The sequence below is a fragment of the Fusarium flagelliforme genome, assembly GCF_020744385.1.
Source record: "Fusarium flagelliforme strain FIESC 12 MPI-CAGE-AA-0113 chromosome Unknown B0J16scaffold_6, whole genome shotgun sequence".
NCBI lineage: Eukaryota > Fungi > Ascomycota > Sordariomycetes > Hypocreales > Nectriaceae > Fusarium > Fusarium flagelliforme.
Window position 1 is genome coordinate 1348264 of NW_025763508.1, and position 20959 is coordinate 1369222.

At 48.6% G+C, this 20959-nt stretch overlaps 9 protein-coding genes across 9 annotated transcripts; 5 read left to right on the forward strand and 4 right to left on the reverse strand.

Annotated features, from left to right (window-relative positions):
- Positions 1–2097: 2097 nt before the first annotated feature.
- Positions 2098–3563, reverse strand: B0J16DRAFT_171376 (uncharacterized protein). Its single transcript, XM_046122422.1, has 3 exons — positions 3337–3563; positions 2606–3282; positions 2098–2466 (listed from the first exon to the last, which is right to left on the reverse strand). Exons 1-3 carry the CDS (start codon positions 3448–3450, stop codon positions 2226–2228), a joined length of 1032 nt encoding a protein of 343 aa, XP_045980033.1. The 5' UTR covers positions 3451–3563; the 3' UTR covers positions 2098–2225.
- Positions 3564–3902: 339 nt separating this feature from the next.
- On the forward strand, positions 3903–5987 carry B0J16DRAFT_171413 (major facilitator superfamily domain-containing protein). The gene has a single exon (XM_046122424.1). The coding sequence runs from the start codon at positions 4267–4269 to the stop codon at positions 5896–5898; it is 1632 nt and encodes a 543-aa protein (XP_045980034.1). The 5' UTR covers positions 3903–4266; the 3' UTR covers positions 5899–5987.
- On the reverse strand, positions 5928–6748 carry B0J16DRAFT_171402 (uncharacterized protein). The gene is made up of 3 exons (XM_046122423.1): positions 6496–6748; positions 6081–6439; positions 5928–6030 (listed from the first exon to the last, which is right to left on the reverse strand). Exons 1-3 carry the CDS (start codon positions 6622–6624, stop codon positions 5958–5960), a joined length of 561 nt encoding a protein of 186 aa, XP_045980035.1. The 5' UTR covers positions 6625–6748; the 3' UTR covers positions 5928–5957.
- An 845-nt stretch (positions 6749–7593) lies between these two features.
- B0J16DRAFT_272865 (adaptin N terminal region-domain-containing protein) lies at positions 7594–9886 on the forward strand (the record flags this gene model as incomplete). Its single annotated transcript, XM_046123615.1, has 4 exons — positions 7594–7826; positions 7876–7951; positions 8000–8364; positions 8416–9886. The coding sequence occupies 4 exons, from the start codon at positions 7594–7596 to the stop codon at positions 9884–9886; spliced, it is 2145 nt and encodes a 714-aa protein (XP_045980036.1).
- A 2464-nt stretch (positions 9887–12350) lies between these two features.
- On the forward strand, positions 12351–14064 carry B0J16DRAFT_346970 (ubiquitin-related domain-containing protein). Its single transcript, XM_046128513.1, has 2 exons — positions 12351–13446; positions 13503–14064. The coding sequence occupies exons 1-2, from the start codon at positions 12822–12824 to the stop codon at positions 13658–13660; spliced, it is 783 nt and encodes a 260-aa protein (XP_045980037.1). The 5' UTR covers positions 12351–12821; the 3' UTR covers positions 13661–14064.
- Position 14065: 1 nt separating this feature from the next.
- B0J16DRAFT_308551 (proteasome maturation factor UMP1-domain-containing protein) lies at positions 14066–14909 on the reverse strand. The gene is made up of 2 exons (XM_046124880.1): positions 14738–14909; positions 14066–14675 (listed from the first exon to the last, which is right to left on the reverse strand). Exons 1-2 carry the CDS (start codon positions 14738–14740, stop codon positions 14220–14222), a joined length of 459 nt encoding a protein of 152 aa, XP_045980038.1. The 5' UTR covers positions 14741–14909; the 3' UTR covers positions 14066–14219.
- A 173-nt stretch (positions 14910–15082) lies between these two features.
- B0J16DRAFT_346973 (uncharacterized protein) lies at positions 15083–17250 on the forward strand. Its single transcript, XM_046128514.1, has one exon. The coding sequence runs from the start codon at positions 15155–15157 to the stop codon at positions 17084–17086; it is 1932 nt and encodes a 643-aa protein (XP_045980039.1). The 5' UTR covers positions 15083–15154; the 3' UTR covers positions 17087–17250.
- Positions 17251–17482: 232 nt separating this feature from the next.
- B0J16DRAFT_387294 (uncharacterized protein) lies at positions 17483–18233 on the forward strand (the record flags this gene model as incomplete). Its single annotated transcript, XM_046131662.1, has 5 exons — positions 17483–17586; positions 17640–17737; positions 17796–17975; positions 18024–18085; positions 18144–18233. The coding sequence occupies 5 exons, from the start codon at positions 17483–17485 to the stop codon at positions 18231–18233; spliced, it is 534 nt and encodes a 177-aa protein (XP_045980040.1).
- A 74-nt stretch (positions 18234–18307) lies between these two features.
- B0J16DRAFT_171462 (uncharacterized protein) lies at positions 18308–20872 on the reverse strand. The gene is made up of 5 exons (XM_046122425.1): positions 20068–20872; positions 19947–20015; positions 19701–19886; positions 19275–19649; positions 18308–19227 (listed from the first exon to the last, which is right to left on the reverse strand). Exons 1-5 carry the CDS (start codon positions 20633–20635, stop codon positions 18401–18403), a joined length of 2025 nt encoding a protein of 674 aa, XP_045980041.1. The 5' UTR covers positions 20636–20872; the 3' UTR covers positions 18308–18400.
- Between the last annotated feature and the right edge of the window lie 87 nt (positions 20873–20959).

The following is a 20959-nucleotide window of genomic DNA, read 5'->3' on the forward strand; positions in this document are numbered from 1 at the left end:
TGGGTAGTAGGTACCTCAAAAAGCTACCTCTACGAATAGAAAGATTTGTACTTGTGCTTGTGCTCGAGGAGTGCAGGTACTTGTTTGACTGAGCCTCGAGCCCAACAGGGACAGGCCTAACGGACCAAGGGCGACAGCAGAGGAAACTTCCTCTTGCGTTTCGTTTGAGAGTTTTCGTAGACTCACCTTAAGACTGTTGTACCTATATGGTTCCTGGCGTTCCTAGTTCCTTCTCAGACAATACTAAGACAGAAACTGTTCGACCAAAGCTCTATTGTTTCCAAATAGAGCTCTCGTAGTACGGATAGTGAGCTTGTTGATAGTACACAGACAATCGCGCCTTGCGATGATCGGACTCAATAGCGCGTACAAAGTGAGTAACTGAAAACGAGGCGTACAGATAATCGAGAGTTCGTGCGCAGGTACGGATACACGATCGTGAAACCGTTACAGAAGAATGTCGTCCGTTATAGACAAAATATATGTGCAATAGATAGATATTTACAGTTGCTTCTTTCTTGTTTGCGACAATTATTATCTTTTTATGCTTTGCCTATTACCGAAAATGCCCCGCGAGCTTGTGAAAAGCTTGTGAAGCTCCATCTATCACGTCAAGATTGAGCTCTCATTATCATTGCCAACCTGGGTACACCTCGGCTTGAAACGTCACGCGCGAGGATAAGCGTATCTCACCGAGGTATGTACCCTCTTCGCGCAATTTACCTTGGCATGGATTGAAGACGGTGAGCTGACGTAGTGTTTCGTCCGTTTAAGTAACTGATCCCATGTTCAATTGTAGAATTGTATTGTATTGTATTGTATTGTACTGTATCAACTGCTGTCAGTTTCAGCAGTTGAGCGACTAATTATTCAGTGGTCTGATGTGTGGTTCCTTTAGTTCGGTTTTTGTAATCTGATCTACATCTCATCTCATGCCATGAATATCTCCAGTCACCGTCTATTCAGGTACCATAGATCATCATCATACATACATACCGTAACGTAATTGACCGTTGGTTCATTCTTTCTCCAATGTACATTTCGGGTTCTCTCTAGTTCTTCCCCAAACCCCTCCCCTCTTCTCCCCTCCCTCTGGATCCAAACCAATCCTAAAATATCTGCCCCATTCCCCAGAAAAAAGAACCTGGGTCACTTCTTCCAGACCCCTTCGATTCTTCCCCCCCCCCGTATGCCCCGTTTGCAGGACGGACACATGCATCGTCGGTGCCGAGTGGCTCTTTTAGCACCCCCGGACGCCCCGTCACGGGGAAGTAAAAAATCTTAGACATAACATCACGGGGCTTTAAAATGCACGGTTAAGTAATAACAGCTAGAGAGCCTCCGACTTCGCCCGCCTAAAAGACGTAAAGTATCGATTTGGGCTGTCGTATGACAATGACTATTCGATGAGATGGAACGTATTCCATGTAAGACTCATCTCGTTCTAAACCTATATCTCAATATTAAATCTGAGGGCCCTGACGCTGGGCCCGTTTTAGCTGTCGGTGTAATTGGGCGAAGAACACTTGACATCGTATGTCTTTTCAATATCGAATGTTGAAATCTGATCCGCCCTGACAGCTCAGCCTAGGGCTGAAGAACTAGGTGTGAGATAACATAAGGTACCCGGCCAAGATCTTGAATGTAAGATTATGTCTCCTGATATGTATGCTCGAGCAGTACTGTGCATAGTTGTCAGATCGCTCAACCCGATGAAAGACCGTTTCTCATCAGAAATATTGTGACTTTCAAGTGACAATTTAGGTTGCAAGAAATGCTATTGGGACTTGTCTATATCTCAACACCTCTGAGGACACTCTCTGCCTTGTTTATGAGCCACTGTTACCATCGAGGTTGTTTCCATACCAACCATGTACAACTTGTAAACACTTTTGCTGCAGTTCGTGCCTCTAGCGGTGACACTCTAATAGCAAGGTCCCTCTCCAATATCTCACTACTTTTGCTATAGTAAATAGCCATGCAGCATCTTGCCTCGAATGAATATGCCTCAAGACAGCTGCGAGCTACGTCTGGACATAGTATGTAAGAGCTTTAGCATCTCTCATACAGTAGTAAATGGTCATTATCGATCGCGGCTCTCATAGCCACACCCCCTTTCTACTCTTAGCTTGCCAGACGGTTTGTATTATGTTGTCTAATCAATCGACCATGTCAGTACAGTGGTGTCGCTTTAAATATACACCCTTTTCGTACACTGGAACATCTCAGAATATAAGATCCCAGACGACAAGAAACGCGCATAATCCTCCCGCCGCAAAGAAAGTATACTTTGCTGGACTCGCCCGTTGCGTGGCTTTTTTAAGTTCCTTATTACCTCCACCAACATTTTCCGTTGTCGAAAACGAATCTGACACTAATTGTTCGATATGGGCTGACTGTGTTGCAAGGTTGTTTACAAGCAGCGATTGTAGCTCGGATATCTCAAGTAGTGACTTCTCAGCGGTCCTGTTAAGTAAAAGTCAGCCCACATGTCCCAAGAGATTGTCTGTTTCCCCGTGGGGTGTTGGTTGCGCTTGGAGCTCTAGTGCAGAGACAACCCGGCAAGGGTGTACCGATTGACATCGGAAGATGCATGGATACGTACCTGACTTTGTCCAAGCTACTCTCGAAATGCTTCATCATATCTTGGTTTCCTTCCTCGAACATTTGAATCTGCTCCTCCGTGAGATCCTGGCTCGGGAGTTGACCGTCGTCGGACATAGGGATCTTTTCAGAGGGGGCTGTCTGTGAGACTCGTCGGGCAGAAGGAGGAAATTCTGCAAAGTCTCCGGCGATACCAGCTCTCGAAAGCATGCTGCGGCTCTTTTCCATCTCTCTTGTCAGGCGTGCCTCCATCATATCCTGTTGCGTACGGCAGCATGATTCCAGTCGTTGCCTTAAAAACCAGAGAATGCTGTCTCGGTGGATGCCCACATCTCGTGCCTTGGCTTCTGCTTCCTCGTGCTCCTGAGTTTTGCTACTAACCATACCACCAGAAGCCCATGAGCCCAGAGCACCCAAACCTCCTACATATTTCTTGCGAATCATGGCTGTTTCGGTCTCACGCCGTAGCTGTTCGGCCTCATCGAGGGCGCGAATGCCAGCATTCAACTCCCGAATCATTTGCTTCGCATTGGCGTCGACTTCTTCTCGATCTCGGTCGGAAAGTACTCGAGTTTGGCTCTTAGCGGCGCGGGTGTTTGTCTTTCGTGGTTGCGCAGTCGAGAGGTAGGCTTGTCTGACATCTTGAAGTTCTCGATGAAGGCTCGTGATATGCGAATTCTAAAGGAGCTGGTCAGCTAAAACGGAGCTTTGCAATGGAAGCGCATGACCTACAATTCTGTACGCCTCTTTCAGAAAGCCATCTATAGCATCTAGGGTGACTCGTTTCCTAGTTTCCGGCGCATTGCGCTCCTTCAGGAGCTCATTGAAAGTGACTGTGATATCCATGGCGCCCAATGCGAATCAGTGTTGAGACAGGGGAGTCGGTCGCACAAAATAACAAGGAGCTCAGATCAATCGATTCGGATTCTGTGACGTTACGAACTCGACAGGTCTGGTGTTTTGGCTGTTGTGCTGGAGCGAATGGCCATACTCGATGTGAGGATCGAAGGTTGTAGACAGCATGGCTGTATCGAAGCTCTGAGCTCTGACGCACATCGTCAAGCCACGTGGCTTAGTCATCGAGTGGAAATCGAATACCGAACGGCCAAAGCTTGGTTGATTGTAACGCAACCTCTTTAGAATCTTGGATTTCTAATAGATGGCAAATTAGGAGCTAAAGATTTTTGCATCTGCTTATTCTCCACCTGGTAAATTCTTTAAACACGACTTCTCTTTCGAAGCTACAAGTTCATGGCTCTTCATCATGTCTTCTTCTTCAGCTCGGACTTGTAATAGCCTATTGAGCGACTCTGTAGTGTACTACTCATAAGCTGAAGAATCTTGTACTTTCAATTGACGATGAATCCAGCATTTTTTTTTTAACTTCTCGGTCTGACCATTGATTTTACCGATATATGAGACCGATTGCGGATCGGTCCGGAGCTCGGCATGAAGTGGACCCTGGTCCGCCGGGTCCGTGTCCATGTTCGGCCGGGTTTAGATCATGGAAATAGCAATCGCAAGTGTCGGAAATAAGATCTAGTGGATAATGTTCTCCGATCCCGCGGGTAGTTAAGTAGCATTAAAAGACTTGTCTGCCACTTCTTCACAGCTTCCGCGTCATGATAATTGTTTATTCCCTTTTCCTCTTCTTCAGCAAAGATGGACGAGAAAGACGGAAACCGGCCCTCAACCAATGAATCGAGGTCACAAAGACACGATCATGACGATATCAGCATACATAGCAGCGTATCTGATACTCCAATAGCCCGAGATACCATTTCAGAAAAGCTTGGCGAGTTTCCGAACGATGGAACAGCAACTCGAGCTGACGATGGAGTTCTGGGCGATGCCGAGAATATGACCAGAGTCTCAAGCGGCCCACCATACAGCACCTTTTCGAAAAACACCAAGAGATGGATCTTGGCTTTGGTCACCGCCGCTAGTTTTGTCTCCCCTATGACAGCCAATATTTACTTCCCCGCGCTAAACCCAATCGCCGATGATTTAAACATCTCGATCTCACTTATCAATCTCACGTTGACGTCCTATATGATCTTTCAGGGGCTGTCACCGACGATATTTGGTGATTTTGGAGATATGGCAGGACGACGACCGGCTTATATCGTCGCCTTTTCCATCTACATCGGTGCCAATATCGGATTGGCTTTGCAGCGGAACTTCGTTGCGCTCTTGATTCTTCGTTGTGTTCAAAGCGCGGGCAGCAGTGGTACCCTGGCTCTCGGCTATGCCGTTGTCGCAGACATCTCATCTACGGGAGAAAGAGGAAAATACATGGGCATCGTCGGGGCTGGAATCAACATTGGCCCTGCTCTTGGTCCATTGCTGGGTGGTATACTAAGTCAGTTCCTAGGATGGCCTGCTATCTTCTGGTTTTGCGCCATCTTCTCTGCCTCTTGGATGGTTCCTTTCATCCTCTCAGCCCCTGAGACATGCCGCAATGTTGTTGGAAACGGGTCAATAGCGCCCCAGAAATGGAACAGAACAATGCTTGATCTTTACAATAACAGGGGAGAGGTCACAGATCAGAACGTTCCGAAACGAAAGCTCAAGTTTCCCAACCCATTGAAGACGCTGTACATCGTGTTCGAGAAGGAGATGGCCATTATTCTATGCATCAACGCAATCATCTATATTGCTTTCATTCTGACTGCAGCGACCTTGTCGACACTCTTCAAGGAGATCTATGGGTACAATGACCTTCAGGTTGGTCTCTGCTATTTGCCTTATGGCTTCGGTTGTGCCATCGCTGTTGTTGTTCAAGGACGCGTGTTGGACTGGAACTACCGACGAATTGCAAAGAAAATCGGCTTCACCATCGACAGAAAACGCGGGAACGACTTGGCAACGTTCCCAATTGAAACAGCGCGAATCCAAGCTATATATCCCATCCTTCTCGCCGGTATCGTTACACTCATCGGATACGGTTGGGCCCTTCAGGTTGAAACCAGCGTTGCTGTCCCGTTAGTCCTAGTGTTCCTCATTGGCATGTTCGTTCCAACTTCATTCAGTGTTCTCAACACGCTTATTGTCGATCTTAACCCCAAGGCACCGGCTACGGCAACTGCCGCCAATAACCTTGTACGCTGCATGTTCGGGGCTGCCTCTACTGCGGCTATCGACCATATGATTGAGGGAATGGGCAGAGGCTGGACCTTCACATTTCTAGCGTTACTCAACCTGGCTATGATTCCAGTCCTGAAACTTGTAGACAAGAGAGGTATGGGATGGAGAGCGGCCAAAGCAAAGCGAGAAGCCTTGAAGGCGACATAAAAGTATCCGGATTCATATAGTTAGTGATCTAGTCATTTTATCGTATCAACAGGAATAAGTTATAAAGCTGCCACGGCGTATTCCAAAGGCTCTCTCTGCGCCTCCCACATCAGCCAGTCGGATCGTGTTGTTCTAAAAGTTGTTAGTTCAATCAAATTGATGCATATACCAAAGAAACTTACGGTAATAGACCCATTTGATTGATCTTCCAGATTCCCACACCTAGCGCAACAAGCTGGCACACGACGTACACAAACTTGACCTGGAGCAACTGGGATGAAAAAGACTCGGAAGCCTGGAAACGCTCAAAAGCCTGATTGGTGTTCATGAGACCCATCAGAGGGTTCTTGAAGGCCATGAAAACCATCATAATACTGAAAATCTGGAGCGAGTTGCCTGACATGTACATCATGATGGCGGTCATGGGCAGACCCTTGACAGGAGCCAGCGCGACTTCCCAAGCCTTCTTGAGCTTCAAGGTGTCCATCTCTTCGGCGGTCGGGGGTTTTCGGGGCTGAACTTTGGCGGCATCCTTATTCTTCTGTATATCGTATTAGTCGCTGGAGTTGTTTGATCGCGCAGTGAGATTATGCTGACCTTAGAGTTGGTGACAGCCGCTCCGGAGCTGAAGCCTGGGGGATCCTGAATGCCAGACTGCTTAGCCTTGGCTGCGGGGGCATGCTCGAGCTGGGAGACCCAGAGGGGGGCTGTAGGGGACGCGGCCATGGTGATGTATTTTAGGTGTCGTGAGCTGGCAATTGTTGAAGATGTTGTGTTGTAGTCGCAAAGGTAAAGGCGATATTGAATGCAGCTCGCGGAGGCGACGTTGACGTTGGTTAATTGGTTCAGGTTGATGATTGGTTAGTTCACGTGTGGTGGCCTTTGGTCTGTGGCGCAAATGTGGCAGCTGTACTCCGTAATTTCCGCTTAATTGCAACCGTCTATCTTATCAGCACCCATTTGGCTTACATTACTCGGGGTCCAGGATCCCCTTTCCACTCCCCGACGACGCCGGTTCACGAAGCGAAACAATCCCAAGTACGACCTCGGCAGGCATCGCATACCGTTCTCGAGAAATACAGCGCGTTCCTCGTTTCTTCGAATCTCAGACCAGCCCCATAGCGATAACGAACGATCGAGAAAGGATCCAATATTCAACCACCTGCAACTGCGCTGTAGGCATTGGCCTACATGTGACCATCCCCTCCCATTTACCATACCACCCTCTACAGCTCTTTGCGCTGGGCGACGCAGCCCACCCAATTAGGTTGTAAATATCAGTCAATTCGACAGTTACGAATCTTGGAATCGCTCAAAAGTGAGGGGCTTGTTCTGGAATAGGGCGTCCATCCCACATTCAACGTTACCGATACCCAGTTCCGTCGCATTATTTGGGATACAAGTACAACACCATGTCGAGCTCCGCCGGTGGAGGGGACTCCAAATTGTTTGCTCGAGTAAGCCTTCCTGTTCTTCTATCATGTCTCAGCCTCGTAGGACCTGAAGTCTTATAAGTCTTTGAACCTCCACTGCACCGAGATTACTCTTGTGTTTCCTTAATCCTTATCTGCTTTTGCGCGGACTTGGCCAAGAGCATTTGTTGCATTCCATTGAATTCCCCGTCTCGATGTCACTATCGACAGCTCATTGCGCAGCGACGTGAACGACACGATGACCGCCATGTTTCTCGCATACATGCCCCCCAGATCAATATATGACGGAACAAGACTAAACAATATACAGGGCAAAGTTGCCGAGCTGCGCCTCGAGCTCAACAGCGGAGGAAAGAAAGACAAGAATTATGCGGGCAAGAAGATCGCACTCAAGAAGATTGTGGCCAATATGACCATGAGCAATAATGACATGGTGGCCCTGTTCCCTGACATCATTGGATGCATGGGCATTCAGAGTTTAGAAATCAAGAAGATGTAAGAAGATTGGTACTACTAAAGATACTCGGTCACTGACACCCGATAGGTGCTTCTTGTTTCTGGTCAACTATGCCAGGATGAGACCTGAGATTGCCGTAAAGGCAATCCCTGTACTAGAACATGTGAGTTCAAAGTATCATAATGGCGGCGGCAGTGGTTAACATCAGTAGGATATGGAAGACCACAATCCTTTGGTACGAGCATTGGCTCTTAGGACAATGTCGTACATTCATGTTAGAGAGTTTGTCGAAGCCACCGTACCGATAGTCAAGCACATGTTGAAAGATGGCGACCCCTATGTGCGAAAGACGGCTGCATTCTGCGTAGCGAAGCTTTACGACCACGACCGAAACATGGTGGAGAACTCTGACCTAATCGATCGACTGAATTCCCTTCTTCGGGATGATAATCCCACCGTTGTTGCCAGCGCATTGGCCGGCTTGATGGACATCTGGGAACGCAGTGATGCCATCAAGCTCACCATTGACTATAGCAATGCCTCCAAGATGGTGGCTATTCTACCTGACTGCTCTGAGTAAGATGGACCTTATCATTCGTGAAAGCGTCGCTAATCTTGTGCCAATAGATGGGGTCAGACATATATCCTAGAGGCTCTCATGTCCTATGTGCCACAAGAATCCGGAGAGGCGGTACTCCTGGCCGAGCGGATATCACCACGATTGTCGCACTCTAATTCGTCCGTCGTGTTGACCTGCATTCGGGTGATTCTGTATCTGATGAACTATATCGCCGATCAGAAGCAGATCTCGGCTCTTTGCAGAAAGCTCTCACCACCTCTTGTCACACTTCTGGCAAAGGGCCCTGAGGTACAGTATCTTGCCTTGCGAAATGCCCTGTTGATTCTTCAGCGACGACCAGAAGTGCTGCGAAACGACATCCGCGTCTTTTTCTGCAAATACAACGATCCCATTTATGTCAAGGTCACAAAGCTTGAACTCATCTTTATGCTCGCTAATGAGGATAATATCGATGAAGTCTTGACGGAATTGCGGGAGTATGCCACCGAGATCGACGTTCACTTTGTGCGTAAAGCGGTGCGCGCCATCGGTAAGCTGGCTATCAAAATTGAGCCGGCGGCACGAAGATGCATCAACCTACTCCTCGAGCTTGTCGCAACCAAAATTACATACATTGTGCAGGAAGCTACAGTTGTTATCCGAAATATCTTCCGCAAATACCCCAACCAGTATGAATCCATCATCAGCACTTTGTGCGAACACCTCGATTCTCTGGATGAGCCCGAGGCTAAAGCAGCCATGGTTTGGGTGATTGGCCAGTATGCAGACCGAATAGAGAACAGCGATGCTCTGTTAGAAGACTTCCTATACTCGTTTGCCGAGGAGCCCGTCGAAGTACAGCTTGCTTTGCTCACAGCTACAGTCAAGCTTTTCATTCAACGACCTACAAAGGGACAGGAGTTGGTTCCAAAGGTCTTGAAATGGGCAACAGAGGAGACCGACAACCCTGATCTTCGAGATAGAGCATACATGTACTGGCGACTGTTGTCGACGGACATGAATGCAGCCAAGCAGATCGTCATGGGCGAAAAGCCCGCCATCACAGCCGAGTCGGAGAGACTTGACTCGACGACACTAGAGGAGATGTGCTTGAATGTGGGAACACTAGCGACGGTTTATCTGAAGCCAGTGCAGACTGTTTTCAGATCTGCGCGGCCACGCAAACTTCAAGACTCCCCAGCACTGCAAAAGCAAAACCTTCTTGTTGGAGGAGACAGCCAGAAGAGTATCAGCATGTTTGGTAACGGTGGAGCAGCAACGGATATCGATCCAAGAACCCGAAACCCTACATCGGGTGATGGTCAAGCGAATCTCGCACAAGCAGTTAGCGATGCGGATGCCTACTTCTCAGGTATAGGAACGCAGCAGATGACACCGATGCATGTTGATCAAGGTGATGATGTCTTTGGAGGAGGTAATGGTCACTCAACGGGATACGTGGTGAGCGCGCATGCCCCTCAAGCGGTGCTTCAACCAGCACAAGGTGCTGGCAGCAACGGTGATTTGTTAGTGCTATAATCGATACCTGTGTATTTAGCGATGGGAGGCATAGTGGAAGGCAAAATAGTCTTTAGTAAATTGAAAGAAGCCGTTTTGTATGTCGGCTTGTAAGAGCTCATGCTATTTGGTATTGACTGAGATTATCTGTTTTCCCCATTGCCCTGTCAGGAGCATTCTCGAATCTGAGGGGTTGGACCTGCGGATGGCACGGCGTAGGCTAAATTCGGTTTGGCTCAAGAACCTTATTTCAAATATCCAGCTGGGGCGAAGCACATTAGCCATTGAGTTGAGTGTATCCAGAGCTACCCGAGAGGTCACATTTGACCAGGGTGCCTGGGGCGATGTATCGAATACCAAGTTAAGCTAGATCCAGGCTTGGCTGCTTGGTCTAGATCTGAGTCTGGTCTGCGAAGATAGTATGGAAAAAATGGCGGAGAGACAGGCATATCTTTGATGGGTTGAAGGGCTAGAATAGGAAGTTGTCAAACTAGCTTCCGCTGTTGAGTTGGTGAATCTAAATGTTCATCAAGAACAATGTGCCTTGTTCTGGTGTCCAATTGATGTTTGTTGAATAAGCTGGCGTATGCAGGTGAGCGAGTCGGTTGTCTCATACAATGCGGGACACACCCCAGATTCTTGTGGGCGAGTGGGCATCCGGACCGTTTTAAGAGTCGTGCATGTGATATGTGCCTTTCTCGCAGAGCAAAGGGCTGTCGTTGAGTTCAGGGACCAGCTCGATTTTACCGAGGGAGATCTTGAGGACGCATGCAAGTCGAGGACCCTTGAGTGTGTTTCGAGTCAGACAGATTTTAAGGGTGCAGAGGACGTAGTTATCGATCTTTTCTCAAGTATGGTATTTCGTGTAAGCTGTTGGTCTGCTACAACAGCGTAAGCACAGGCCAGGCAAGGGAGAATGCTGTCAGCCTTATAAGTGGCCTATACAATAGTGTCAAGATGTGTAAGCATAAACCGTTTTGAGATAATAGCCATGGGCGTTTCTGTTGTTATCATTGAAGACTGTTTCGACAATTGTTGCTTCTTGCCTCAAAACACAGTCGTGGGTACAACTCATAGTGCTACTTCCCGCGAAGACAGCGGGCTCCGTCTGGGGGCTGAGCACGCGGCACAGTCGGCCGCCACCTTCCGTCCAGTGCATTCTCCCTCACTTCAGTGGCTTTCAACTTATGTACCTGCCCGACTCAGTGGAGGTGCTGTAATGTAAGTTGGTTGTGACCTTCCGTTTTACCATGGAGGGGACTTGCCCGAGCAGAGAGCACCTAGCCGACTAGACTAGAGGAAGTAGAAGATGAAAGCCTGAGATATATTAGATGTAAGATTGAGTTCAAAGAATAAAAGAGTCTCAGAACTGATACAAGCCAGCATGAAGTAACTCGATTGTTTCGCCTCATATGCTGAAAGAGCCGTAAAGTCGTTTTCTGTTACCCCAAAGGCTCAGAGCCTGGGCCCCTGTGTGCCCTGCCTTGATTGCTAACGTTAGTATGGAGTATGGATCGTTCTCTCCATACCGCTGGGTCTGACGGCAAGAACGATGGAACCTTTCTTAGCTCGAATTATGGTTCTCGATTGATGTCGGCCAATTCAATGCTGTCTTTGCTTTCTTCATAGCCAAGTCTCGTTGAAACAAGGTCATTGTTTGTTCGGATTCATTTCTTATTACGAAACATCCAGTATTTATCCAAGGTCCTACTGCTCGACCCGTCTGCCGCTCTACCATTGAGCGTGAGAGGCCGAGGAAAGCAACACAAAGCAGCCAAGAAGCCGTGTCGGCCAGCGGCTGGAGCGTGGAACTTTGGGTGGAGAGCAGCCGGTGCAACAACAACCTTTTGGTGGTGTCGCTCGACGCTTTCCCTGACAGGGAACGAAAAGAGAGGGGGCGCTTGGCTTGACTGGACTGGACCTGACCAGGCGGCCCGAAAAATAACCAGGACACAGAAGCCTCCACTATTGACAAAATGATGTAGACATACTTAGGCACTAAAGACTAGGGTAGAGTATCCTAATCTTTATGACACCCTTAACTAAGTCTCGATTTTTCTTTGGCCCACCTGCTGACTCCCTTGTAAAGAAAAAAAAAAAAACAATAAAATGACAATGACGAGAGAGACAGCGAAAGGAAAGGCAGGGCGAGTCGACGGAAACAAGGGTTGCGCCGCCTGCTGATAGTTTTGTCGATCAATTCAACGATGCCGGGTTCCCAGGCACATGAAAATAAAGGTGAAAAGGCCGTTAGAAGTGCTCGTTAGAGTAACGAGAAATCCTGAATTCGTGAAAGCAAAAAGCCAAGATAGCTGAACAAGGTAAGTTCCAGGTGGGAAGTGACGACACCAAACAAAGCTCTGTATCCGTGGGCCATCAACCGCTTGGCCGCATATATTGCATTGGCACCGACTGTTCAGTTCGGTTGCTTGCTTACGGCCTGACTTTCTTGAGCTATAGTCGGCGAATTGCTCCTCCCTCTTCAATTGAAGCAGTGATTATTTGCTGCAAAGTACGGATACTGCAGGTCTGCGCTGCCCCTGCCGTCGCGTTGCATATGCTTTAACGTATCCGTATGAACGTCTGAGCGTTTTATCTGAGTGGACAAGACTCCGGGCCATTCACTGCCCCACCCCCGGCCTGGCGGCCCCCCGGCCTGGGCGATCCATCCTTCCTTACGGATACTGTACCTCCCAGCGAACTTGACGTCTTTCACTTTTACTCCCCGAGACCTAGCCACGCTACCGATACTGACCACATTCATCCACATCTTCTCTATCGCATCCGCATCTTCTATCCGCCATCGTCGACTTTCGATCGCGAACATATCTCGAATCGCATTGTTCTTTAAACACTCGCTCGCTTACGTCTCATCTACTATCGCGTTCTTCCCTTTATTGCGTGGTGTGACTTCAAATCACATCCATTACCGCGCCTCTATCACCCTACATCCAGTATGTCGGCTCCAGCGGACTCCACCATGAGCGGTGGTAACGCTGCGCCAGTTGAATCCTCGCGGCTCGAACAGCCTAACGATGCTGTAGCCATGGAAAACATTACCAAGCCCTCCGAGCAGAAGCCTGCCGATCACGATCACGAGGCCGCCGATAAGACGAGCGCACCTGAGCCAACATCCTCGACCAACGTGCCAGTAGCATCCGAGAACATCGATCAGTCAACTACAGCACCATCGGCTTCACCAAAGGGCAAGGAAAAGGAGACAGCTCCTCCAGCGCCGACTAAGCAAGATTCGAACTTGGGCATAGGCCCTGCTGTAGACGACATCAGAGAGATATCAGGGGGGCCTTCTGATGGGCCCGTTTGTAACATTACACTTCTCCTTACATCGGGAAGTCGACATCCGTACAAGATCGATGCCAAGTATTTGAGCCGGAGGAACGTGGATATTCCAGATCAGACTGAAGCTGGACTTCCGGACCCCTTCAGCATCAGCATTTACACCCTCAAGGAATTAATATTGAGAGAATGGCGAAGTGATTGGGAGGCCAAGCCTACTAGTCCTAGCAGCATCAGACTTATTCACTTTGGCAAACTATTAGATGATAAGGAACAGTTGAAGAGTAAGGCTCACCGTGTATCTGAGACATTGTATCCTCCTTTGCTGACCGCTAAACAGAGTACCAACTTTCTACTGAAAGCCCCAACGTGGTGCACATGAGCATTCGGCCGCAAGATCTTGATGAGGAGGAACCCAAGACTGGAAGCAAGAATCTTTCATCAGGTGGTGGCGACGGTCAACGTTCCCGAGGTGGAGGCTGTTGCGTCGTATTGTAACGAGCGACATCCTGTGTAGTGACCGACCATTCTCGAGCTAATCATGTCTGATGACTGTCATCACGAGAAAAAGCCTACTACCACCATGGCCATCCTCTCCTGGCAGCTGCAGGCTGAAGAGAGTAGCATTGTCTGCAATTGAAGCCTCTAGGCTGAGATGATGAGCAGCGGGACGTTGCCCGCGCATTCTTTAATTAATTTCTTGGTCTATTTATTGTAACCACTCGGCAGAAGCGAAACAAGGTTCTGGCGGGCGGAAGAAGGGGACAACGGAGTCTACTTGGGCGTACTTATTGTGTATTTTGGATCATGGCTTTGTTATTCTTGTTTTATTATCTCTTTACGATCGAAACATTATCGATAGCGTCTTCAAGCGACGCATTCGTAGCAGCATAGAAAGCATTTTTGTTGTCTGATCAAAAGAATCGAATTCTAAGATTCTTCCATGAGTTAGTCCGCATGGTGGTCTCTGACGTTCTTAATCTTTCTAACTCTGAAAACCCGTGGATGTACAAGGCGATGAGTGGATGTCTCATTCATCGTGAAACAAGCTGCATATTTACTGAATCTTGAGCTTCTTCTCCATCTCATCATGGAATCCAGCCACGGCTCTTGTCTCGTCACCCTTGTAAACGTCCTCCCAAGTAATGGTAGTATCGCGGCCCCTAAGAATATCCTCGTGGACGCTGGGCAGACCGTTGCCGAGGGCCATGGGCCGCCACTCGCCGTTCTGGACAATCTTGAGCTCCATACCACGTCGAATAGGCTCAGCCATGCCGTAGGTTCGTCGAAGGGTCTCCATCTTGAGAGACTCCTGAGTGGCCTCCCAGTTCTTCAGTCGGGCTTCAAGAGGGTGGGCAGAGGAGGGTGTGGACTTGGAGTCGAAGGGGGATGCGCCGACACCGTGGCGGAGAGTATCGTGGATGCCCGGGGCGGAGGGAGCGGAGGATGTGTGAGAGATGTGAGTGTATGTCTGGGCGTTGGAGTTGCCGGGGACGATGCGCATTGCTTGAGACTGGGGAGGATGGCGGTTAGCTAGCTCTCATGATATTGAAGATGGATGGTGTTGAAGCTTACCATATTGGCGGATGTGAGGGTTGGTTTTATGTAGAAGGTGGTTCGGTAAAGGATATACACGTCGCTATAACCCGATCGGTGTATTGTTCGTAGTTAATTCGGTGGTGGAGATGAGCGCGACGTTGATGGATGACTTCTCTCTTTGGTGGCTGATGATGAAAGCTCCAGCTCCCGCTCCCGCTTAAGGTCAAGGCAGCCTTGCGCTGGCGTTGCGTTGCGTTGCTTCCAATTAGGTGGAGGGTACGTACCTTTTCTTTTCCCGGCTCCGGGGAGACAGCTGCAGGTCCGCCAATGGATGCTAAGACCCACGTAGACATCGTCACTTACTTATTGATTCCGACTTCGCTTCAAGATAACATCTTTTTATTTACCATATACAATGGTTTATTCACTATACAGAAATAAACGGTTGGAAGCATGAGGCCTTTTACAAGTCGTCCCCCGATCATTCGGATCGCCAATGGCACCTTCTATCGCCATCACCCAAACGCTACATCATCACGTCCAAATCCTCCTCTTTTTAGCGACTTGAGTTTTGAGCTGGCTTCTATATCAAACTCACCTCGGAATTGGTGCATTGTTGGTCCATCTCTGTCGGGGAAAACGACGTTCTTACAGGCTCTGAAAGGAAGATTCCTGTGTGAGCCACCTATTGCAAGATCTTATCCATACCTTGCTACTGAAGATGTCCCCAAGCGTTTACGCACGCCGCAAAAGGCCATTCAGTATGTGGGCTTTGATGCAGAACAGACTGGTGGTGGTCTAGGTGGTGGTGCTGCTACAAGTGCATACTTATCAGCGAGATATGAGTCTAGGCGTGAGATCACGGACTTTTCGCTCAGGGACTTTCTTTTAGGGAACACAGAGCTGAATCCCATGAAAACGGAAGGCGATGATGATGCTTCCATATCATCCGACCTGTTGTCTCGGATCGTCAAGGACTTGAGGCTGGAAAACCTCCTTGATCTCCCAGTTTCATTCCTTAGCAATGGTCAAGGTCGAAGAGCACGTATTGCTCGTGCACTTCTTACCAAACCAGAAGTATTGCTACTCGACGAGCCTTTTATGGGACTGGATCCTCCTACAGTATCAGGATTGAGCCCTTTACTACATTCACTCGCTGAAAAGGCCAGCCCCCGTCTTGTTCTGAGCGCGAGGCCACAGGACCCCTTACCTGACTGGATCACTCACTTGGTATATCTGAGAACTGACTGCCAAGTGGGTTCAATGGGCCCTAAAGAAGAGGTCCTTGATGGTCTCAAGAAGTACATACGTGGTGTTCGCAAGGGCGGTCTTGTTGAGGATGAGAAATTGCCGCTCCATTCACTTGTGGACATTGGTCGTGTGTTACCTTCAGTCGCCTCTACAGAGGCCTCAGATCATACAGAGCAATCATCATACAAGGAGCTTGAACCGAGAAATCACAATGCTGAGCCTCTCGTTGAGATGGATGGTTGTAAGGTCCAGTATCGCGGAAAGGTTGCGTTGGGTAACTGGACGCAGCAAACTGCTGATGGTTCTAAGGATGGCTTGATTTGGACGGTTCGACGTGGCGAGCGTTGGGGTGTTTTCGGTCCTAATGGATCAGGCAAAACGACTATCGTCTCACTACTATGCTCTGACCACCCTCAGTCTTATTCCCTTCCCATTAGGTTATTTGGAGGATCCCGTCTTCCAGAGCCTGGCTCTGGTCAACGACCGCTCACTTTCTGGGATATTCAATCAAGGATTGGGCATTCTAGTCCCGAAGTTCACCAGCATATGCCACGAAACCTGACTATACGCCAGGTCATCGAGAATGCATGGTCAGAAACATTCCGCGCAAAGCCAAAGTTGGATGACGCTGCAAAGGAAAAGGTCGAGGCGGCTCTTCGGTGGTTTGCATCTGAGTTACACCCAAGTTATTCTTCAGTGTCCCACGAGAACCTTGCTTGGGCAGATGATTACATGTTTGGCGGTCTCTCATTCAGTGCCCAACGAGTTGCACTCTTCATCCGCTCCATGATTAAGAGCCCAGATGTCGTTGTTCTCGATGAAGCATTCAGCGGTATGGACGACGCGGTACGGGACAAATGTACACTATTCCTTGAGCAAGGAGAGGCCAAGACATACCGAGGCGAAGAGATTATCGATAGTGACGCCTCAAAGTCTGGTCAAGTCAAGATCCCAGGTCTCTCTGACCAACAGGCGTTGATTTGTATTGCGCATGTTAAGGAGGAGGTACCAGATGTTGTCAGGGAGTGGTTGTGTCTTCCTGAGGCTAATACTGGAAAGGCAGCAAGATTTGGAAGACTTGATGGTCCATTAAGGACTGATGAGAAGAGATGGTATGAGGTTTGGGGTTTCTAGAGCAAATGATATTCACCGTTGATGAACGTGTGTAAGTGCTTCATGTTGTATCAGACCTGAAATCTGTCGTCCGCAACCTGCAGACGGAATTAAAATATCCTGGTACGCCATCAACGAGACAAAGAATACTATTGAAAAGATTGAACCATTTGATTCAACTGAGATGACTTAATACTCGCGCAATTGATGTATCTTTGTTGTTGACAATGCTGGTCTAGGGTGGCCCCGGCAATCGGTTTAATTGCACCATCCGCCCGATAGCCCCGAAATCTTGGAATCAACCAACCAGACTCAATCACCTGGTACTTACATCTCAACCTCACATGCCCATATTGTCTCAAGATAACATCTTTATAAACATCACCGATTCTTTATCTTTATTCAGAATCTCATAGAATGACTTCTCCTGATGCAAACATCGATGATGAGGATCTCACTGTACACGCATGCTGCGCGCCCATCCAGAACTTGGTTCGACCTATTGATTTCAGTGAACTAGAGTACGTGACACCAAAATGCTTGCTTCACCTCAAAAACGGACTAATATCTGCAGTGAGGGCGAACGGCCTTTCTTTCACTGGCCGATCTTTGGTCCGCTGGTAGTTGAGAACGAAAGCAGTGATGCGCGTGACCACTGCGCCAACGAGAGAAGTACACGCTCATTCTCATGCTTCATCACTTACAATAGGCTTATGTGTTTGTGATGTAGCGTTTCTTTCATATCTTCGACTATCGGTTTATATGGCTATCGTCTCAGTAGCCATCACGCTCTCATTCCATCTCAAGAATGAGGCTACACCGTTGGAACTACGCATGGCGAAGCCACTCGGTACGATATTCTGGGCTCTTTCTGTCATGACACTCTGTGCCGGAATGGCAAACTATATAAGTGAGTTTTCCGAAGAGAAAGTATGTGCACAGTCGTTGACATACGTAGGAACCGTGAACAGGTACAGTAACCGGGCGGCCATCGTACAGATTGGTTGGAAGACACATGCGGTAAGTTTCTCACCATCCACTAAATGTTTGAGTGGTCGTTCTAAATTGTCACGCTCAGGTATTCAGTCTCACGGCTGTATCCATCATAGGAACGTGTATCATCCTGCTAGTCATTGCCAAAGTCCGTGACTCAACCTCCAATGCTTAACGCAAACATGTATTTTCAGAAGAAACATTGACATTGTATCAATACATATTTCATCGCCCAAACATAGCGCCTGAGCTTCCAAACCTACCACGCAAAACTCCGTACTATAAAAAGTGAAAAATTGAGAGCCGCCCGATTCCTGAACCCGGCTGCTAAATCGCGTTTCATTATGCTGATTCCCCGTTTCCCTTGGCTTCAGGCACAGTGTCTGCATTGGCTGCATCTTTGCTCTTGCAGAAGAGATCGCTGGCGTCTGAATTACGCTGAGGTCGTCCAAACTCATCTTCCTCATCGACAACAGCGGGTGGACATTCACCAACCTCTTGACGGAACTGTTTTGTAAGGTCTAATGAGGTCGACTCTAGTTCTTCAAGTGTCGTAGGCTTTCCACTCCAAGAAACGAGTGGTAGCTCTCCCAGCGATAGCAACTGGCCCTCACGAGGTAATGTCGCTAGCATATCAATGGGAGAAGCAGGGTCGAACCTGGATGTTGCTTCGTCCGCCTCTCCATTCTCCTGACTTCTAGTCTCTTCGCCCAAATACTCCTCAGGCGTATTAGGCAAATCGCTGTGCGCACCCAGTATCGTTGCTGCTGTCTCAGGTCTTGGGTAGAGCGTCACGTATCCTCGAAGCTGTGATAGTTGAAGAACATACTCTAACCATGCCGGGTGCTTCTTGCTTGTGTTCTTCTTGGCCAAGAAAGCTGGGGTGTCTGTTCTTGTTTGCTGTTTTTCCAGTATGCGCGAGACATAACCATGGAGCTCAACCCACTTTTCACCAGTGAACAAAACTGCGTCGCTAGTAGGAGCCTGCCAGAAGAACGGGCTGGCGCCATCCTTTTCGCCCTTGGCATCGGCAACTGGAACAGCCAAAGGTGTTGTATCATCGAGGAGTGTCTTGGGAGACTGAAAACTGATGCCCATGATATTCTCGTTCCAGTCCTGGAGAATTGACGAATGAGAATACAGACTATGCAGCATAGTGTACTTGACATCTAGAAAGGTCAGTACTACCGAGTTGGCGTGTCAATGCACTACTTACAGTTGAAGAACTGCGGTGAAACCTCTGTATGAGGCGCTAAGACAAGAACATGGCTTTGCCTTGGGTTTCTCGGCCAGAAAGACTCCAGAAATCGAACTGAACTCTCCTCTTCATCTATCTTGCGCGAAGCAATTCGATGGCGGAGCGTGAGCATCTCCGACTGCGGTAGCTCGCCAGAAGCCTTAGAAGGCCATTGAAAGTTAGACAGGAAACTAGCCAGGGGTTTCTCCACAACCGGCGGCAGTTCGACTGTAAGTTGAGGGATTGTTATGGCACTCTTGTCGGCTTTACGTAGGGAAGTGAGAAGTCTCTGCAGGTTGGCAGTACCAACAGGGGGTGCTTGAATTAGAATATCGAAATGCACCTTGTTCCAAGCTGACATATACGAGTAAGCATTTTGTCTAAGAGAAAAAGAGAAGCACTTACCAGACAAGGCCATGGCGTCCAGATTTGAGATCCATGCAAGACGAGTTTCAGGCTTATCTGGCAATTCTATGAGCGCGGATCTCGTCGCACGAATCTGATCGCGTGCCGCTTGGAGGAAGTAATCGTCTTCAGCAAAAGTAGAGTCCACAATAATTGCTTGAGGGTGCATAAAATTATTTATGTAGTCTAGATGATCTGACGTTAGACAAGAGCGCAAACGAGAAACATCGCCGTTTGGGGTCTTACAGAATGCGCGAAGCGCAGCGAGTCTCAGTCTCATCTCAGATGATGTAGAGGCAAAGTCAGTGCGGGCATCTATGAAAGCAGTCAGTAAAGGAGCTGAAACCATTGAAACAGCTCTTCCTACCATGAACGTAAAGCTTGCAACTTTCGTCGATCCCGTTTATTTGGAGAAGCTCCTTGATTGAGATCTCGTCTCTACCCATAAGCGCAAAATGAACATAGTGCTTCTCTTGCGACGCCATCTTGCAAGCCATTGGCAGGAGAGTATTGGCGCTGTTGATGCTGGAGGCAGTGAAGAGAATATTTCTGTTTCGTTCATAACTGCCAGCGGTCCCTTGAATACTGCGCAACGTATCCGCAAGCTCGGGGAACTTGAGAGGTCCTTTGTAATATACATGGCCTTGCTTGTGCCCCAACTGTACCGGGCGATCTGATGATTTATCGGTCGAACCGCTCGAAGATGACGAGAAGAGGTTGTAGCCGAAGAAAAAGAGGATCAATATGAAGACGAAATATGCTATAAGGCGACCGATGGAGCTGCGACGAGGAGCGCGGGGCGTTGATTGCCAATGAGTACCGGGTCTGGGTTGATAATGATGGCCGGGGACACCAAGGTCGTCATCTTTCTTATTGGCCATTTCCTCATCGCCTGCCCAGAAGCGCGCCTTCGTTCTGCCTCGCGCCGGTGTCATTGTGGTTGATATTCGAGCTCAACAGTCGAAGAGGAGCGAAACGGTAGAGCTCATGGATGCTACCGGTTGTAGCTTGTCGGCGCGGCGCGAACTCAACTGCGTGAGGAAGGATAAGTAGATCATGCAACGGTGAGCATGCGGAGGAATCAATCGCAGTGGGAGAGCAAAGAGGATTAAAGAGAAACAATCTGGAGAGTTGAAGGGTTTTAGGATAATTAAAGAATGGAGTTGGGGAACTGGAACTGTAAGATGACGGAAGTGACGCTGACCCTTGTTTGCTGGGTTCTGTACAGCGTGGCTCGTGCTTGCTTTACTACCCGCGGG

Excerpts from the sequence above, each read along its gene's own strand:
- B0J16DRAFT_171462 (XM_046122425.1), bottom strand. The coding sequence starts at position 20,635 with ATGACACCGGCGCGAGGCAGAACGAAGGCGCGCTTCTGGGCAGGCGAT. Across the intron at positions 19,887-19,946 it reads CGCTGCGCTTCGCGCATTCT|ACTACATAAATAATTTTATG; the intron begins GTAAGACCCCAA and ends CAGATCATCTAG. Across the intron at positions 19,650-19,700 it reads GGACGCCATGGCCTTGTCTG|CTTGGAACAAGGTGCATTTC; the intron begins GTAAGTGCTTCT and ends CGTATATGTCAG.
- B0J16DRAFT_346970 (XM_046128513.1), top strand. The coding sequence starts at position 12,822 with ATGTCGGCTCCAGCGGACTCCACCATGAGCGGTGGTAACGCTGCGCCA. Across the intron at positions 13,447-13,502 it reads TGATAAGGAACAGTTGAAGA|AGTACCAACTTTCTACTGAA; the intron begins GTAAGGCTCACC and ends ACCGCTAAACAG.
- B0J16DRAFT_346973 (XM_046128514.1), top strand. The coding sequence starts at position 15,155 with ATGAGGCCTTTTACAAGTCGTCCCCCGATCATTCGGATCGCCAATGGC.
- B0J16DRAFT_171402 (XM_046122423.1), bottom strand. The coding sequence starts at position 6,624 with ATGGCCGCGTCCCCTACAGCCCCCCTCTGGGTCTCCCAGCTCGAGCAT. Across the intron at positions 6,440-6,495 it reads CGGCTGTCACCAACTCTAAG|AAGAATAAGGATGCCGCCAA; the intron begins GTCAGCATAATC and ends TACGATATACAG. Across the intron at positions 6,031-6,080 it reads AATCAAATGGGTCTATTACC|AACAACACGATCCGACTGGC; the intron begins GTAAGTTTCTTT and ends AACAACTTTTAG.
- B0J16DRAFT_171376 (XM_046122422.1), bottom strand. The coding sequence starts at position 3,450 with ATGGATATCACAGTCACTTTCAATGAGCTCCTGAAGGAGCGCAATGCG. Across the intron at positions 3,283-3,336 it reads TGAAAGAGGCGTACAGAATT|AATTCGCATATCACGAGCCT; the intron begins GTAGGTCATGCG and ends CAGCTCCTTTAG. Across the intron at positions 2,467-2,605 it reads AGTAGCTTGGACAAAGTCAG|GACCGCTGAGAAGTCACTAC; the intron begins GTACGTATCCAT and ends TTTACTTAACAG.
- B0J16DRAFT_171413 (XM_046122424.1), top strand. The coding sequence starts at position 4,267 with ATGGACGAGAAAGACGGAAACCGGCCCTCAACCAATGAATCGAGGTCA.